The sequence below is a fragment of the Nelumbo nucifera genome, chromosome 7 (assembly GCF_055504915.1).
Source record: "Nelumbo nucifera cultivar China Antique chromosome 7, China Antique-T2T, whole genome shotgun sequence".
Classification (NCBI taxonomy): Eukaryota; Viridiplantae; Streptophyta; class Magnoliopsida; order Proteales; family Nelumbonaceae; genus Nelumbo; species Nelumbo nucifera.
Genome location: NC_142655.1, coordinates 17,055,913 through 17,074,300, shown reverse-complemented (window position 1 = coordinate 17,074,300; position 18,388 = coordinate 17,055,913). Strand labels below are relative to the sequence as shown.

At 38.8% G+C, this 18,388-nt stretch overlaps 1 protein-coding gene and 1 non-coding gene across 5 annotated transcripts; both read left to right on the top strand.

The window, feature by feature from the left end:
- The first annotated feature begins 395 nt into the window (after window positions 1–395).
- On the top strand, window positions 396–18,272 carry LOC104607841 (octanoyltransferase). Of its 4 annotated transcripts, none has more exons than XM_010273585.2 (6): window positions 396–575; window positions 4,858–4,908; window positions 5,007–5,082; window positions 16,424–16,467; window positions 17,855–17,914; window positions 18,032–18,272. In XM_010273585.2, the coding sequence occupies exons 1-6, from the start codon at window positions 510–512 to the stop codon at window positions 18,098–18,100; spliced, it is 366 nt and encodes a 121-aa protein (XP_010271887.1). In that variant the 5' UTR covers window positions 396–509; the 3' UTR covers window positions 18,101–18,272. The 4 variants fall into 4 exon arrangements, with proteins under 4 accessions (XP_010271887.1, XP_010271888.1, XP_010271889.1 ...); XM_010273586.3 differs by having other exon boundaries at window positions 418–575; window positions 5,010–5,082; XM_010273587.3 differs by having other exon boundaries at window positions 418–575; window positions 16,427–16,467.
- Window positions 14,274–14,376, top strand: LOC148790222 (U6 spliceosomal RNA). The gene has a single exon (XR_016079057.1). It is a non-coding gene; the product is annotated as a U6 spliceosomal RNA (small nuclear RNA).
- Window positions 18,273–18,388: the final 116 nt, after the last annotated feature.

Genomic DNA, 18,388 nt, shown 5'->3' with positions numbered 1-18,388 from the left:
GTGTTGCGGGCAAAAAGTCAGGAGGATAATGATCTCGACAACAAACTTTTGTAATGTGTATAGTAATTGGATTATGGTTGCTTGGGCAAATGGCAAATAAAATAAGCCAAAACCCTGAAACATCTCGATACGATATGGATCGGTCAATACATGATGTATCCAATATCAAGGGTTTTAGAATTTATAATTTATTGTGAGTGTAAATGACAAACAAAAATTTATGAGGTGGATTTAATAAAGATTTTCCTTCTCAAAATTGACTGAAAAAAAAAAAAAATAGAAGTGGTGGTTTTGTAATTGTTTAGGGCTGGCCCAACCAGGCCAGAGTTAGAATTAGACCACCACTTCTCTCTGCTGCGGACTGGTCCAATCGACCCACTCTTGAGCCTAGAGAGCTTGATTTGCTACTACTTGCGCTATTAGTAGTTGTTAATGAAGTTGAATGAACTCAATTTTAACCAAACCAATATATTTTAAACCGGAACGGAGCGAAAGGATCCTGAGCAGCCATGGAAGAGCATGAATTTCGACGCCTTCTCGATCTCTTTCCCATAGTTCGATCCCGAGATTACCAAGTAACCCCTCTCTCTTATGCACGCTTGGGTTCTTATTCCTCATCTTTTCCTTCCTTTCTTTTTTTTCCGCAGATCTTCCGTGCTTATCAATCTATCTATTTATGTGCTTTTTGTTCAAGATGCATTTGGTTTTCATATTTTATATAATCGTTCCACGGGTATGCTAGAAAAGTCATGGAGAGAAGGATTGATGGCGTCTAAATCGTTTTAATGTCATAATCTCTACTGGGTCTTCCTAATTTTCCACGTTTCCTCCTTTTATGTGTTAGAAAGTTGATACTAGTGTCATAATTTCTACCGGGTACAAATCCTTTCCATGTTTGCTTAATCTCGGGTCTGCACAAGGGATTTTATTGGAATAGTACTTAAATGTTCTTTTTTTTTTCCATTGTTTTACAGTCTGTCATGTGTTTTCTGTGATGTGTTTTTATGCACATAAGGACATGGTTCAGCACGAGATAATAACTAATCTACCTTCTGTATGCTAATTATGTTAAAATAGACGAATTCCAAGTCTAGAGATGTTTTGTGCAAACTAAACTATGAAATTACTGGGCACTATGGCGTGCTTGAAGTATACATATTTGATTTCTTTTCTCAAAAATGATCTTCTTCGTCGAGTGAGTATAATTTCAAGGACTTCTTCTAGCTACTTCTGTTTTTGTGCATGAATGGCTGATCTCATAGGCCGCCACATCTTCTCCATTTGGAGTTATCAAAAGGGATTGGAATCAATGGGTGTTTGATAGACCAACTTCACTGTGACCATTTAGAACTCAGAAGTTGTTGGGTGCCAGAAAGAATTGGACACTTATTATACAAATAGCCTACAACAAATGAAAATACTCTTGGCATATGATCATGTACAATGGGGTTCCTTGGAAGAAGTGCTAAGTAGGATGGGTTTTGGGGAGAAATGGAGAAGCAGGATGTTTGCGTGCATTTCATCTGTTTCATTTTCAGTGTTCGTTAATGGGCTGTCAACAAAATTCTTTGAGTAAGTTGTTGAATAGAGAGGTTGCTGTGGGCTTATTGGTTGGTTTCAAGATTGCATCTGAGAGATTAATCATTTCTCATATTCAATATGCTGATGACACTTTGATCTTCATGGATGCAACTGTGGAGCAAGCTTACAATTTGTGAGGAATCCTCGAAGGTTTTCAATTGCTCTTGGGATTAAAAATCAACCTAAGTAAAAGTGTGATGATTGGAGTGGGAGAGATTCGGAAGTCCTATCTGGAGGAATGTGTGGGGGCTTTGGGTTGCCTCATTGGGGAGTTCCCATTCTCCTATCTTGGGCTCTCCATTGGGGCTAGGATAGCAGCTCCACAATTTTGGTGACCTGTTATTGACTGTATTGAACAAAGGTTGGCAGGTTGAAAGGCAATACCTCTCCTTTGGGGGGAAAGCACACTAATAAAGAGTGTTCTTTCCAACTTGCCTACTTACTACTTCTCTCTAAGGATCCAGCTTTGGTTTTGGAGGAAATTGAAAGGTTAGAGAGAGATTTTTCTTTGGAATCTAAAGGTGGAGAAAAAGAAATACCATTCGGTGAGATGGGACTTGGTTTGTCGGGCCAAGAAAGATGGGGGTTTGGGAGTGAGAGGGTGGGTACTTCTAACAAGGCTTTGTTGGGGAAATGGGTTTGGAGGTTTGGGAAAGAAAGGAAAGCTCTATGGAGAAGGACGGTGGCCTGTAAATTCGGAGTATGGGTGGGATGTGAGAGAGTTAGATCTTCTTATGGGGTGAGTGTCTGGAAAGGGATTATGAAATTTAACTCCTTGATTCAGCCATTTCTTGACTGGAAAGTGGGGAGTGGTTCAAGTGTGAGATTTTGGGAGGGTAACTGGATTGGGGTTGGTAAGTTGTGTGAGCTATGTCCTAGGCTTTACAGTCTAACAAAGAAGGGTATGCCTATTTTTCAATGTTGGGGCATATAGAAGATGATTTCCTATTGTTTTGATGATGACAACTTACATTGACAATAGTAATGAGTGAGTATGTAAATGATAGAGGGATGTATGATGGTCTGAAATGTTAGTAAGCCAGAGTGCCAGTCTGCCAGACTAAGATAGAATATGCGGAATGCAATAAATAAATTCAAACATAGAAGTCCGGAGAGTTGATTTCTATAAAGAGAGTCTGGATTAATGACTCTCTTTTCCTATTTTTCTTGTTTTTTTCAGTTGTTGGATGGTGACTCCTGGTTACCTAAGATTATGTATCTTTCTCCTTTCTAGCAATGAAGTTTCTTCTTTATTTATCTTAAAAAAAAAAGATTTCTCTAAAGAAGGAAGCTTTTCTCATTGTCAGTGTGCCCTCTGTAATATAACCTCATAGATAATGTTCTCTTTCCTTGGAACTTCAGAAATTGGAATGGTATTTCCTTTAGGATGCTCTAAAGGGTCAGAATGCTATGAGGTTATAAGCCCAAGGTAATATCAGATAGGGGATTTGGGGTCTTTTTGGGAAATTGCTTTGGACCTTGGGAATGAATCTGTGATCTCGGAGGGATGAAAAACATAGTTGTCATACCGATACTTGGAAAGCTTTATTTTTTGGTAAAATTTCTATGAAATATAGTTTTTTCTCCAACAGAAATTTCAGAAATAGCATGATCTTCTACTACAAGGAATTGGACATCTCAGAAGTCATAAGGAATAATATTGTGGTGACAGCATGGTCTGGGCTGTCATTGATGTAAAATTTTAGGAATGTGAATAGAATAGTCTTGTTCTTGAAGAATACTTTGTTCTTATAATGGAAAACTTATCTCAGAAAAGTTTTTAGGTACACTTACTCTATAGCAGGTGGCCAATGGCTAGTATGTATAACTGATACAAATTTAATACAATATAATTCATCTTTCTTCAAAATAAAAAGTTCCAGCTTTAATTGTTAGTGGACTCAAATCTAAATAATATGGAATTCTGAAGAAGTAGAAAAAAAGAGAAATGGATAATAAATAGAACGGTTGGAAGATGAAATAAGAGAGAAGAGTAGAGGAGAGTAAATAGGAAATGAAAGGAGAAAAGTCGGAAGTGATCAGATTAGCTGGGACATTGGTCTGGCTTCTAGGTTATATTGGGATGCCCCTGAAAAGCTTTGCTTATTGTTCTCTTTTTCTTTATCATGCCCACCAAGTATGGCCCAGTTTTTGGTAACAAAGTCAAAATTTTGGAGTACTGGTAGTAGGCAGCATAATTGGATGTTAGCTGGTTCTAAATCCAAGGCGAGGATGACTGAGAACTCTTATCCCTCTTGGGCTTGTAGGAGTGGTCTCAAACACAAGTTCAGTTAAGAGGGCCATTGGCCTTAAGTGGTGGGATTGGTCCCAAAAGATGGGGTACTGTTTATTAGGAATGTGCTTGTGGCTCTGGTCTAGATTTTATAGTTCAAGTTTGTTAATGTTTGGTATTGGCTAGTTAATTCAAGTGCCAATATTTGGTTTAACATGAATCTGTTCATTCATGACATTGGTTAACTAAACTTGTACATGCCAATATGTAAATTAACAAGGCTCATCTGGTATTGATGAGTATGATGACAGTTTAGGGAAGGGGAGGTTTAAGTTCTTGAAGCTAGTGCTACTGGCAGTGGAGACAGGGGAGGAGGATGATGGTGAAGATTTGTTGGTTAGTAGCCATGAGAAAACTAAAAGAATCAGCTGTTAAGGAAAAGAAGAAATAGAGAAGAAGCTAGAGGTAGAGGTGAAGGCAAATCATCAAGAGGTAGAGGGTGGGGATGAAGAGGTGGGAATCCCATATGTCATTTATTTAGTTTTGAGGACTTCCCAATGGGGTGAGCAGGGTGAGGTGAGTGTTCTATATCCTGGAATAGGAGATAGTGCTTTTTTATGTGAATCATTTGGAAATTGAATGGTGTCACTGTATATGAGCTGGGTAGTTGTGTTCTTTTTTGTCATTTGAGCCTGTTGGACAGTTGGTGCTTGGGGATGAAAGGTGATGGTTATATTTCAGTTTTGTCCCTCACCTCTTGGTCTTTGTGGATGCGTTTTGTATACAGTTTTTTTTTTCCTTACTTATAGAAAGGAAAATAAAAGAAAATAAATTAAAATTGGGAAGTCTAATTAAGACCCATATTAGTTGAAATGGCAATCTTGATAGCCTGCACATGCAGTGCAATGAAAATGAGCTATATCTCTCTTCAATTTTTGAACTGTTAATATTTCATGACTTTAAACGAGTTTTCAGAACTCTGATTTTTAAGTCCCTTATTTTAGCCTTAGTCATCTTGCCAAAATTATGTTTTCCAATTTCAGGCTGACTCAAAATTATCAAAACAATCAACTTCACGATCAGCAAGAAATGAGGTGGAACTACTGAAAGCATTCTTGTACAAGTTTCTTTGTGTTGCATTCTCTTCTACAGGTTCCAACCTTAATATGTTTTGCATCCAATCTTGTGACAGCAGGTAATTGACTGGCAAAATGCATGGAATGAGGAGGATAAAAAGGAAGGTGAAACTCAAGGAATAGATTGGGGAGGTATTTGTCCAAAATCCTTATAGTAACATTTATTAATATAGATCGGTGTGGCTTGTTATGATCTTTTATTCTTCCACTAGGTAGGCCATGGGATTTAGTTTCAGTCATTATAAACTTGACCTGTAAAAGTTCTAAATGAACTTTGACTTGTATTCATGTGAAAGAAAATTTATCCAATATTGTGTGCTGGGACATTTCTATTTAGTTTTTTAAATAATCAATAACAAAAAAATATATGCATAAAATTGGTTTTGTGTTTTTGTATGGGTTAGTAAAAGGTGCAGGAAAGGTTCCTTTCTTCTGTACATATTTTTTTCTTCACGAGGATGTTGGCCATTGGGAATGAGTTGTGGATATAAGGGCTCTCCTTGTACTTCCCTTTATCTTCCTTTTTCTCTCCTTGAGTTGGATATCTTAATTGGATATCTTAATGAGGTTTTTTCTTATTTTGCATATTTCAATTTTTAGTTGGGGTTTTTGGTCCTTTTGTTTGAATCCATGGGTAGTGCATGAGGCTCCTGCCAATGCAGGGTCTGAGGAGGGAGAGATGTATGCAACCTTACCTCTGCATTAAGCGTGTTTCCAAGATTTTTTTTTTTTTATAGTAAACATAATGAACCAAAATAGAAAGAAGGTTTACAAGGTGTATATGGGGCAAAGCCCAACAAAAGGAAAAGATCATAAGATGACAGGAATCTGCACCCATGCGCATGCATGTCTTCTATGCCACATACATGTGCCCACTGTCCATACGCTCAGGTGCATCTGAGCTCCTATAGACTGTTCAGCTCAGCTTCCCAGCTTCTCCAATTGCCAAACTGAGTGCTTCTGCCTACCCTCAGTCCCGCAGCATGCATGATGCATTGCCTCACCCAGCCTGCCTGCTGGTACTACCCAAGGTCACCACCCCTCAAAGAGTACATTTAATCATTCAAGGGTTACAGAGGAAACATCAGTCCTGCCTAAAACGTCTCTATACCAGCCTCTACCCAACAACTTCCATTCTCACTGAAGAAGATCCCCTCCCATTGCTGTAAATCAAACAATTCTTAACAAATCTACATCAAACAACATTAAATGGAAAATGCAGATGAAAACAAAAGGCCAAACAAGCCCACCCCAGATTGGACCAACATATTATGCTTTTTTTTTTCTTTTTTGATAACATATTATGCTCATATCATCATCCTCTCTAAAAGAGATCCCTTCCATATTCTTTCTTTGCTTGTTCCTTTTTCCCCTATCTCTTGTGCTCTCTTAAGCTTTCTTTCTTCCCTGCCTCTTTCAATATTGTGCTTTGCCACCTTGCTAACAACCTTTTTGCTGACCTGCCCTTTTTTCTTTTTAATGAAATTTTGCTTTTACTTATCCAAAAAAAAACCTTTTTTTTATGATCCCTCCTGCTTCTAGGCATTTCTACAGCATATCCACTACACTTTTCCTTAAAAAATGTTTCGCTATGGAGATATCTTGATGAAGATGGTAGCTGTTGACAAAGCTGGTTAGTGTAAACAATGTTCTTTTTTTTTATACGTAAACAAAGTATTTATTGAATCCCAATGAGAATAGACATTACAAGCATCTCACGGAGAGGCATGAGGTGTCACCTCTCACACAAAAACTTTAATAGGATAGTGTAGAGGAGATGGGCCGAATGGCCCATAGACTGTCATTTCATGTTATGTTATGTTTCCCTCTGTAATGGGCCTTATTCTGGTCCGATACTCTGTAATGTTCTGTTTTTTGTATTTTCTTGCCCACTCAAGGGCCTCTCTGTAATGTTTCAAAGATTAACTTCTTAATAAAATGTTTAGAGTGTTAGAGGGAGGTTATGTTCGAACCTCTTACTCTCTAACCCTCATTGCCGCTAGCTCTCTCTCTCTTCTTCCTCTCTTGTTTGTTTATTTTCTGGTTTGCATCTAATCTCAAGTAGTTCCATACATCAAGAGGATTGTTTTTCAACTTGGTATCAGAGCGGGCCATTGCTTGGCGTGTCCCTCATGTGGTTCTAGTTCAGCCAACTGCATGAGGAGGTTCTAGGGCTGAAAGTTTATAGTCATTCGCCTGGTTCTTGGAGGTCATTGGAGGGTGCCCAAGTCTCTACACACTTGGAGAAGGGTTTGGTGACTAGGAAGAATCAGAGAGCAAGGTGTTTGACCTGATTTGAAATCAGAGAAAAGGATTTCGAAGTTATCTCAGAGAGCAAGGTGTTCGGCCTGGTTTGAAGTTCAAATCAGAGATTCTCTTACTGTAAGTTTTTTGTTAGTTCGTTGCTGGGTTATTTTGTTGTTTGGGAGGACTGTTAAAGCATTCAAACCCCTCCTCCATTCTGCCCTACTGTTGCTGGACTGATTCAACTCAGAAATTTCTGGGTTATTTTGGAAGAGCTGTTAGGCTGTTATTGGATTGCCAAGCTGCTGGAACTGATTTAAACTAAGTGGTACTAGTCTCATCTTCATCCCAGCCTCTTCTTGGACCTATACAGAACACTTTGAAGTGGTTTCTTCTAGTTAACAGTAGGCTGTTAACTACTGCACACTGAGTGTTTGACAAAAGGTCTCTTAAGGACTGTGGCCTTTTTTTCTTTCTCTTTGGGACAATGGTTGTTGGGGACCTGAAATACCTTGTGATTGGGGGGTTTGCTGGTTGTCCTTTGAAGGCTGAAACAGTATAGAAAGAGCTACCACCGACCTGGACTGTCACAGTTATCAAGATTGAATTGATTCTGTGAGTTGGTTGTTGTTGCCTATTCAGCTCAAACTAAGCTCATCAAGACCCCCAATACTTTGGAAAGCTTATTAAAATCCTAATTGGAGCCTTTACATGATGGATTTCTCAAACCTTGAAAACAAGAATGTTGCTGAATACAGACTTTGGGAACTCCAGCCGATTCTATGTTGGTTGTAACTATAGTTAAACTTGATGGGACCAACTACTTGGCTTGGTCTCAATTAGTGAAAATCCATATTTGTAGCAGAGGAAAATGGGGTTTTATTTCTGGGAGCAAGAAAGCTCCTCCAGAAGATGATCCATCTTATGAGAGATGGGTGCAAGAAAACTACACAGTGATTGGGTGGCTTGTGAACTCAATGCAGCCACAGATTAGTCAGCATTATCTGTGGATGAACTCGGCTAAAGAAATCTGGGATAGTGTTGCAGAAACTTACTCCCAGAAGTTGAATGTTGCCAGAGCCTACAAACTAAGAAGTGATGTGAAGAATCTAAGGCAGGGGGAGAAGTCACTTGCAGCATACTTCTCAACCCTGAAATCTCTATGGCAAGAGATTGATTTGATAGAGGCTATGACATGGGATACCTCTAAGGATGCTGAAACATACAGGAAATTGGTTGAAAGGAATAGGGTCTTTGAGTTCTTGACAGGGCTGAATTCTGAATATGACATCACAAAACAAAACATTTTGTCCAAGGAAGATATTTCATTGTCTCAAGCATATGCTTTGGTCAGCAGTGAAGAAAGTAGGAGGCAAGTGCAGGTTCAAGGAGTCAGTATCAATGATCATTTTGCAAATATGGGAATTAAACCCAAAGGGGTTACAGGAGCTCCCAGTGGCACAGGAAAGAAGGAGGTGGTGTGTGAATATTGCAAGAAGCCGAAACACACCAAGGACAAGTGCTGGAAATTGCATCCCAGTCTTGTCCCTATCCAATTTCAGAAGAAGAATGATAGTAGAAAGACATGAAGTGCACATGCAGCCACAAGTACAGATACAGAGGTTGAGTCTACCAGTGCACAGTTGGCAACCATGAAAGCTGAATATGAGAAGTTTGGAAAGATGATCAGCCAGCTTGAAGGTGTAACTTCATCATCCAACCCTTCTGGAAGTCCAGCCACCACCGCATTTGCTCACTCAGGTATAAGGGTTTCTGCTAACCATGCATCCACCTCAGGTAATCCCAAGACCCCTTGGATCATAGACTCAGGTGCTTCTGATCACATGACCAACCTTTCCACTTTGTTTGTTTCATATGATTTGCTTTCTGGTCGTGACAAAATCACCTTAGCTTATGGTTCTCTTGCCCCCATTTCTGACAAGGGAACTGTCAAGCCTACAGACTCCTTACTCTTATCTTCCACTCTTCATGTACCTAAATTAAATACCAACTTATTATCTGTAAGTAGCTTGACCAAGTCATTGAATAGTTGTGTAACCTTTTTCCCTTCTCACTGTGTGTTTCAGGACTTGAAGTCTCGGAAGGTGATTGGGAGTGGCCATGAAGCGAATGGAATATACTTGCTCAACACCCCTGGCCAATGCTTTGATTATCCCAAGAATGTTGCTTTTGGTTCTACTTCTTCAGAGTCTGTCAGTCAAATTATGTTGAGTCATTGTCGGTTGGGTCATTTACCTTTTTCTGCTTTAAGTCATTTACTTCCCAAACTGTTTAAGGGAGTTAGTGTGTCCAGTCTCAATTGTGAGTCATGCCAGTTGTCAAAGCATTGTAGAAACAATTGCCCTGTGAGCAATAAAAGATCTTCTTTTCCTTTTCATATTGTGCACTCTGATGTGTGGGGGCCTTACCACTTATCCTCTATGGGGGGTTACAGATATTTTATCCTGTTTATTGATGACTTTTCTAGATTCACTTGGATATACTTAATGAAATCCAGGGATGAAGTCCCGAGACTTGTGAGGCAATTTCATGAACTTGTTTTAACTCAATTTGATACCAGAATTAAGGTTTTTAGATCTGACAATGCAAAAGAGTATTTTGAGAAGAGTTTATCCTTGTATCTCTCTGACATGGGGTTATTCACCAAAGCTTCTGTGTTAGAACCCCTGAACAAAATGGAGTTGCTGAGAGGAAAAATAGACATATTGTTGAAGTTGCAAGGAACCTTTTGTTTGCCTCACATGTTCCCGCAAGATTTTGGGGTGATGTTGTACTTACTGCTACCTATCTCATAAAACGTATGCCATCTAGAGCTTTAGGGTTTAAATCCCCCTTCAGTCTTCTTCATCCAAACAAGGATCTCTTCCCAATTCCTCTTTGTGTGTTTGGCTTTACCTGTTATGTTCACATTCCAAGTGTGTAGAGACATAAGTTTGAACCAAAAGCCCACAAATGCATCTTCCTTGGTTACTCCCCCACACAAAAGGGTTATTGTTGTTTTGATCCAAAGACTGGCACCTGACATGTCTCTATGGATGTTACATTTGATGAACTTTCTCCTTTTTATTGTTTCTCTCAGGAAGGACATTGTCAATGGGGGGAGAGTCTATCACAAGTTTTTGCTCCTCTTCCTGTCCCAGTTGAGTCTCTTGACAAGCCTGTATCCTCACCAAATGAATCAAAGGAGGATCAGCCACTTCATTCCTCTTGTCCTAGTGCCCCTATTTCTTTAACTCCTCGTCCTACCCATAATCCCAAAGTGTATCAAAGGCAGAGATCCAGGAATGAGCAAGTAGTTTCCCTTACAACAGATGAGGCTCATACATTCCCAATCACAGATGAGATAACAAGTACTGCTTCAGCCCCCTTGGAATCATCCTTCCCAGATCTTGATGTCCCCATTACTGTTAGGAAAGGAAAGCGGAAGTGCACTGCACACTGCATTTCCAAACACCTTTCTTATGACCTACTTTCTCCTTCATACTTTGCCTACCTCTCTTCAGTTGCTTCTAACCCCATTCCTAGGTCTGTATCAGAAGCTCTTGGGATTCCAGAATGGAGAGATGCCATGAAGACTGAAATGGATGCTCTACATGAAAATGGTACTTGGGAGGTGGTGGATTTGCCTGAAGGGAAGGATCCAGTTGGGTGCAAGTGGGTTTTTACCATTAAATACAGGGCTGATGAGACTATTGAGAGGTACAAGGCCAGACTTGTTGCAAAAGGCTACACACAGACATATGGGATTGACTACCTGGAGACTTTTACCCCTGTTGCCAAGATGACATCTGTGAGGGTTCTTTTATCTCTAGCAGCTCACTTTGATTGGCCTCTCTATCAGTTAGATGTAAAGAATGCATTTCTGAATGGTGACTTACATGAGGAGGTCTACATGTGTCTTCCTCCAGGAATGTATGGGAAAGATATGCAAGGAAATGTATGTAAATTGAAAAAATCACTTTATGGCCAAACAATCTCCTAGAGCCTGGTTTGAGAGATTTAGAGCTGCACTTGTTAAATTCGGCTATGTTCAGACACAGTCAGATCATACTCTTTTTGTGAAGAAAAGTGGATCTCTAGCAGTGTATCTCATTGTGTATGTTGATGACATTATAGTGACTAGTGATGATGCCTCAGGCATTCTGGCCCTTAAGTCTTTCCTCCGTACAGAATTTGAGATTAAGGATCTGGGGGAGTTGAGATACTTCCTTGGCATAGAAGTTGCTAGATCCAAGGATGGGATTCTTATTTCCCAGAGGAAATATGTCCTTGATTTGTTGTCTGAAACAGGAAAAATGGGTGCAAGACCTGCTGCAACTCCCATTGATATGAGTCACAAATTTTCAGCTTCGGATGGAACTTTGTTGGAAGACAAAGGGGTCTTTTAGAGACTTCTTGGGAAGCTTCTGTACCTGTGCATGACTAGGCCAGATATTGCGTATGCTGTCAGTTGCATTAGCCAGTTCATGCATGCTCCTAGAGATACCCATATGGCAGTAGCATAACGGATTTTGTGCTATCTGAAAGGCTTTCCAAGAAAAGGAATTCTATTTACCAAGCATGGTCATCTGAAACTTGAAGCCTATACTGATGCTGATTGGACTGGAAATATTGATGATAGAAGATCTACTTCAGGGTATTGCAGTCTGGTGGCTGGTAATGTTGTCTCTTGGAGGAGTAAGAAACAGTCAGTTGTGGCCCGATCCTTCGCAGAAGCAGAGTATAGAGCCATGGCACATGGAGTCTCGGAATTGTTGTGGCTAAGGTCCTTAATGGAAGAACTTGGGATTGATCATGACAAACCCATGATGTTGTACTGTGATAATCAGGCTGCCATCAACATTGCTCACAACCCGGTACAACATGATAAAACAAACATATTGAGGTTGATAGACACTTTATTCGAGAAAGAGTCTCCTCCGGTGAAGTGTGTCTTCCATTCATTACTTCTGAAGGACAATTGGTAGATTTCCTCACCAAGGGCATTTCCAAGGCAAGGCTTCAACATGACACTGGCAAGCTGGGCATGATTAACATCTATACTCAGCTTGAGGGGGAGTGTAGAGGAGATGGGCCGAATGGCCCATAGACTGTCATTTCATGTTATGTTATGTTTCCCTCTGTAATGGGCCTTATTCTGGGCCCATACTTTGTTCTGTTTTTTGTATTTTCTTGCCCACTCAAGGGCCTCTCTGTAATATTTCAAAGATTAACTTCTTAATAAAATGTTTAGAGTGTTAGAGGGAGGTTATGTTCGAACCTCTTACTCTCTAACCCTCATTGCCGCTAGCTCTCTCTCTCTTCCTCTCTTGTTTGTTTATTTTCTGGTTTGCATCTAATCTCAAGTAGTTCCATACATCAAGAGGACTGTTTTTCAACTGATAGTGACAAAAATCAATTACAATTGAGCCCAATATAAACTCTCTATTTACACCTTGTTTAGCTAGCTCATCTGCCATAACATTTGTTGTTCTCCTAACCTAAGAAATTTTCAAGTTCATGTTTTTGGTTAGCCATCTAAACCTTTTCATCTCATCCCCAAAACACCAAATTATAGACTCCACATTTATTAGACCCATATCACTTTCTTTTTGTACCCCTGTTATAGCCGCAAATAATTCTGCCCTAATTGAATCTCCCACTCCCACAGGACCAGAAAATAGTGTAATGATACTCCATTCTTTGTTTCTCAGCACCCCTCCTATGTCTGAAGAGCCTTGGATTCCTTGAATACTCCCATCAAAGTTTAGTTTCACATAGTCTTTAGGTGGGGATTCCCAAAGAATCTTTTACTTTTCTTCTTTGGAATAGCTTTTGGCCACTACCTCCCAATTTCTCCCTATATCATCAAAGAACCAAGATGAAAAAGAATCTAGGGTCCTAAGCCAATGTATCACCCTCACCAAAATACATTCTTTTACCACTTCTATGCATCTCTCCTTTCCTAAGAAGATTCTATTATTTCTTTCTTCCCATAGAGTCCATACTATCATTGCTCTAGCACTTCTCCACATAATCCTTCCCATCCTTTTAGGCCAGACAAAGGTAGAAGGGTCAAAAAGCTTATCTACCTCTGTTGGCAAGGACCACCTTCAACCCAACATAGAGAAAAGCCAATCCCAAGTATCTGCAGCAAAAGGATAGGATATTAGTAAGTGGTAACAATTTTCTTCATTGGATTTACATAGAGTGCACTAGTTTGGGAATAAGCATAAGAAGAGTCCTCTTTTTTGTATCATGTCATGTCCATGGTGTTGATTTTCCCATGGTACACCTCCCAACAAAAGGCTCCAAGTTTGGTAGGAACAGGCTGACACTACACTTCCTTAGCAGGAAAAGGCTGAGGAGAAGACAAACAAAGAGACTTAAAAAGAGAAGAACATGAAAAAAGACCTTTCGGATGAGGAACCTAGATGTGTCTATCTGGTTTGGCAGGATCCAAGCAAATAGAAACAAGAAGTTGCAGTAACCCATTCAACTCTACCACTTCAGCATCCCTCAACCCTCTTTGGAAACCAAAATCCCAATTATGATTCAATGGAAGGATAGGAGGAACGATAAAGTCTGAAACACACTTGTTTTTGTACAAAGAAATTGAGTGAAGGGACAGGAATAAATATTTAAGAGTTGAAGAACCAACCCAAAGGTCTTCCCAGAACTTTACAGCCCCCCTAGAACATACATCATACCTGACGAAATTGAGAAACTGGTGAAGAAACCCACGAATTGCTTTCAACGGTGAGGTAAGGGGAACCCGTTGAGACACTCTGGCATCCCATCCAAAGTTCAACCTGCCATGAATGTTGGCTATCACCTCATGCCACAATCTGTCCCTCTCCAACAGCCACCTCCAAATCCATTTACCTAACAAGACAATCCTGTTGTGTCTCATTCCTTAGTTTCCATACTGAAGAATAGAATGCCCCTATTAATGTTGTGAAGTACCAAATTGAGAAGCCATGGCATTAGAATCATGTTTTTATCTTCCCACAATACATTTGTCATACCAAACTACTTTAGCCTTTTAATCACTCAAATCATAATATTGGCCAAGAAGAAAATCTTTGGAGATATATCTAATAAAATTGGAATGATACAGAGAAGATTAGTATGGCCCCTGTGCAAGGATGGCACACAAATCAAGAACTGGTCCAAAATTTACTTATAAAAAAAAAGTAAATATTTCTCATGATTTGTGTAGGAGATGTCTTTTGAATGTTGAACAGAATGCCTATATAAATTGTGAGGATGATCGGATTGGAATTGGGAAGTTGTGTGAAATCTGTCGAAGATTGTATAATTTGATTGAGAAGGGTATGCCTATTTCTCATTGCTATGAGGTGAGTAATGGTTCTGTGGTCTGGTGCCCTAAATTTAGAAGACCTCTATTTGATTGGGAATTGGAGGAGTGCGTGGAGCTGCTGGCTTAGCTTCAAGAGGTGGAAATTGACCCTTCATTATCAGATGTCAATTAGAGGTGTATCTTTTGCATTCGTGTTTTCAATGGGCTGCATTCTTACACAGGATATGTTGAAGAAAAGAGGCTATCAGTTCTCAAACAGATGTGTGTTAAATTTTGCTGAAGAGGAGAATATTATGCACTTGATGGTACAATGCAATTTTGTTAAAGGGACCTGGTCTTTCTTCAAGCTCTTTAAGGTGGCTGGTTGGGCACCAGTGGACTCTGGAGCTGCATTCCTTTTGCCGTCTGCCGGGAGGTTTGGATGGAGAGAAAAAAAAGGATCTTTGAAGGGAAAATTTTGGTTGGTTGGTGCTTCTAGAATTTGAAAAACTAAAGAAACAAAACTTTGGTTCCAACTTTTGGCATACTTTGAGTGATTAAGAATTTTGGCGTGGTTTATGTACTCTATTTTTTTGTTTTGTTAGACTTAGGCCCTGTTTGGTTGTACTTTTCAAAGTATTTTTTATACTTTTGAAATTATGTAAGTACGAGAACGTCGAGAAGTACATGAATGTGTTTGTTTGACGTGTTTATTACTTTAAAAACACAGTAAAAGTAAAAAAAAACACAAAAAGCATGAAGTTAGCTTTTGATATTTTGTGTTTTTTGGCCCTCTAACATATTTTATAATTTCTTAAATGTGTGCATCAACCACGCGTGCTACTTATACAACGCATCACGTGGAAGCATATATGAGTGCCATGTGAAAGTATAGGAACATTAATGTATTCAGTGACATGTGCGTGCCACATGTGGCTTCCATGTATCATTTACTTACCTCCAGATGCCACGTGACATCCTTGTATGTTGTAGTAGCATTCATATATGCTGCCACATGGTTGTTTTTGTTGGGGTTACCCCTTGTCACCTGCATTAGTTGTATCCTTTTATTCACAAGTAACAAAAGTTTCTTCTTTATTTATCTTAAAAAATGCCTATATAAATTGCGATGTGCTACAATGGATGAAGCCTATACAAATGTTGATTGGTCTGAGTCAGTTGATGATAAGAGGCCGACTTCAGCCTATTGTACATTTGTAGGGAAAATATTGCTTCTTCGCAAAGTAAGAAACAATCAATTGTGGCTACATCATGCATAGAAGCTCAGTTATAGGGCTATGGCACTGCTCTAGTTAAAAACTTTTTTGATCAAAATGGGAGTCAGACTTGACAATCCTATGAGGCTTTTCTTTGACAACCAAGCTACCATAAATATTGCCAACAGCTCTGTTCAGCATGACCACATGAAACATATAGAGGTTGACAGACATTTCATCCAAGAAAAGGTCACTAGTGAAGATATTTGTCTACCTTCTGTGAAGTCTAATGAGCAGCTAGCTGACTTCCCAACCAAGGGAGTGCCTCAATCTAAACTAGAAGACAACTTATGCAAGCTAGGCATGAATGGTATCTATGCCTAGCTTGAGGTGAGTGTTGAAAAGAAGAAAGAGGTGCCATTTGGAGGGAAGATTTGTGTTTTTCATTTATTACTAATTAGGAGTTAAGTTGGGATTGGCAAAAAAGGATTCACGTAGTCAACCCCATATAGTTGGGATAAGGCATGGATGGTGATGATAATGGAGTTGTAATTTTCCTGTATTAGTATAAATTTTAATGAAAGGGCCATGCCAAAGAACTTTTGGCTCTTCATTTTCCTTCTGTACATCATCTATTCTTGCAAGTATTAGATTTTCAGTTATTTACACAAATTAAATTGATAAGGATTGTAATGGTTTTTGCTTTTAGCAGATTCATTTTGGGAGAAATTGAGGTCAGCAGCAGTGGAAAAGGTATGCTATTTAGATATTGTTCTGTTTATCATCCTTGAATCTTTTCCATCAGACCATTTTATGGAAATGGTCAGAAAAAGTTGACATATTCATCTACTTTTCATTCTGTGGTACTTGTTGTTTCATTTAGAAATAGAGGAAAATCTTCTTTAAGTGTCTCTCGGTGGGTCAATTGATGATCCACAGAACTTGTTTTTTCTTTTTTTGATCCCCCTTTTCTTTCCTTACTGTACTTTTTCCCTTCTTCTTTTTCTTTTTCAAAACTTAACACTGGATGCGACATCCATATCTTTTAGGATGAAAGTTTTCTTTTTTCCTTTTGCAGTTGTGTGTTGCTTTTTGAATCATATTAAGTCTTTTTATTTGTATAGTTAACAGAAATACTGTAATGAATCTTATCTTGAGGAAATTTGCAAAATTAGACTATCTTACCTATTTATAAAAAAATTGAACAAACCCCATATGAGTATGGAAGACAGTATTGTATGCTTTACAAGTCAGTCCCCTCTCCTTCCAAGAAATGAAAAAGAAAATGCTAATGGAATGTCAACAATAAATTTCTCCATTAGAATATGAAATTAGTGGATCATCATCAGCATCAGCATCTAAGCCTTGTCTCAACTATATGGGATTGGTTACATGAATCCAGTTTTGCCATTCCATTCTGTTCAGTGCGATATCAATCATTATGCTCTCCATCATCTCTTTCATACTTCCTGAAGGTTTCCTTGAATGCATTTTGTTTCAGCTTCCTCTTCCAAAATTACTCATTCCCTATGTTTTCATGCATATCCAAAAAAAATAAAGGAAAAGAAAAGGTGACTATAATCTCATTTATGTTTTTATTCTAACCTTGTTGTCCTAGGAGCTAGGATTATATAAGTCTTATACTACCATTCTCATTCTTAGTGATGTTTAAAACCAAATATTGAACAAAGTTCTCCATTCTATGGAATCTTCTACCACTCTTGTTATGTTAGAGCATATGAAACAGCACATCAGTCACTTTGAAAAGAGGAAGCACAAACAACAAAGCCCTTGATTCGCAAGATTGAAAAAGAACCGGTCTTCTATACAATGGGCGACTATTGTGTGTGCGTGTGTGTGTTTCTTTTTTTATCTCTTATTTTGATATATAGAGACAAGGGACAAAACTTGGATGATGATGAAGGCAATGAGGCAAGTACATGTCGATGTCGTAAATGACTCGTTAACCTATGTGAAGTCCTTTTATGTGGGATTATGGCCCACATCATTTTAATAATGCATAATACATTCACATACACAAACATACCAACAAAAAAAAAAGAGGAAATTGCTCCATTTGGAAAGAGAATGAAAGAATTTATGTTGATTTCCCACTTTTCTTCCCATCTATTTTTGGTAGGTTGGTCCAGCACAGGCAGAGAGCTTCTGCAAGGCTTTTCAGAAGGTTCATAAGAGACTTGTATGTATATTTGTTATGCTCTTAGAATGAAAAAGTGTGTATTTCCTTTCTTGTCCATCTCTCTTCTTATCACATAGTGACTCGTGCATGAATTGTTTTCTCAAATATAATTGTCAGGTACATGAAGAGTTAAGTCTGGATGCTGCTAAAAGATTTTTAAATTCAGAAACAAGTTCAGTAGAGTAACTTTTCAGTTGTTCTTTTCTCTGGAAATGTTGATCTTAGTTTATGTTACTTCAAACAGAAATAAAGAAAAGATTAAAGGAATGGATTGTAAGATGGATTTAAGTAGATCTGTTTTCTATCTTATAATCATAGGATAAACTGGGAAATGGAAATTTGATTATTTACATTTGCATGTGTATGTGTTGAAGATGAAATTGGAAGCCAGTGGTATATTAATAGATTAGGGGCCAACGTTTAGTTTGATGGTAAAATCTTGACTGACAAACATGGGAACACGGGTTCGACTCT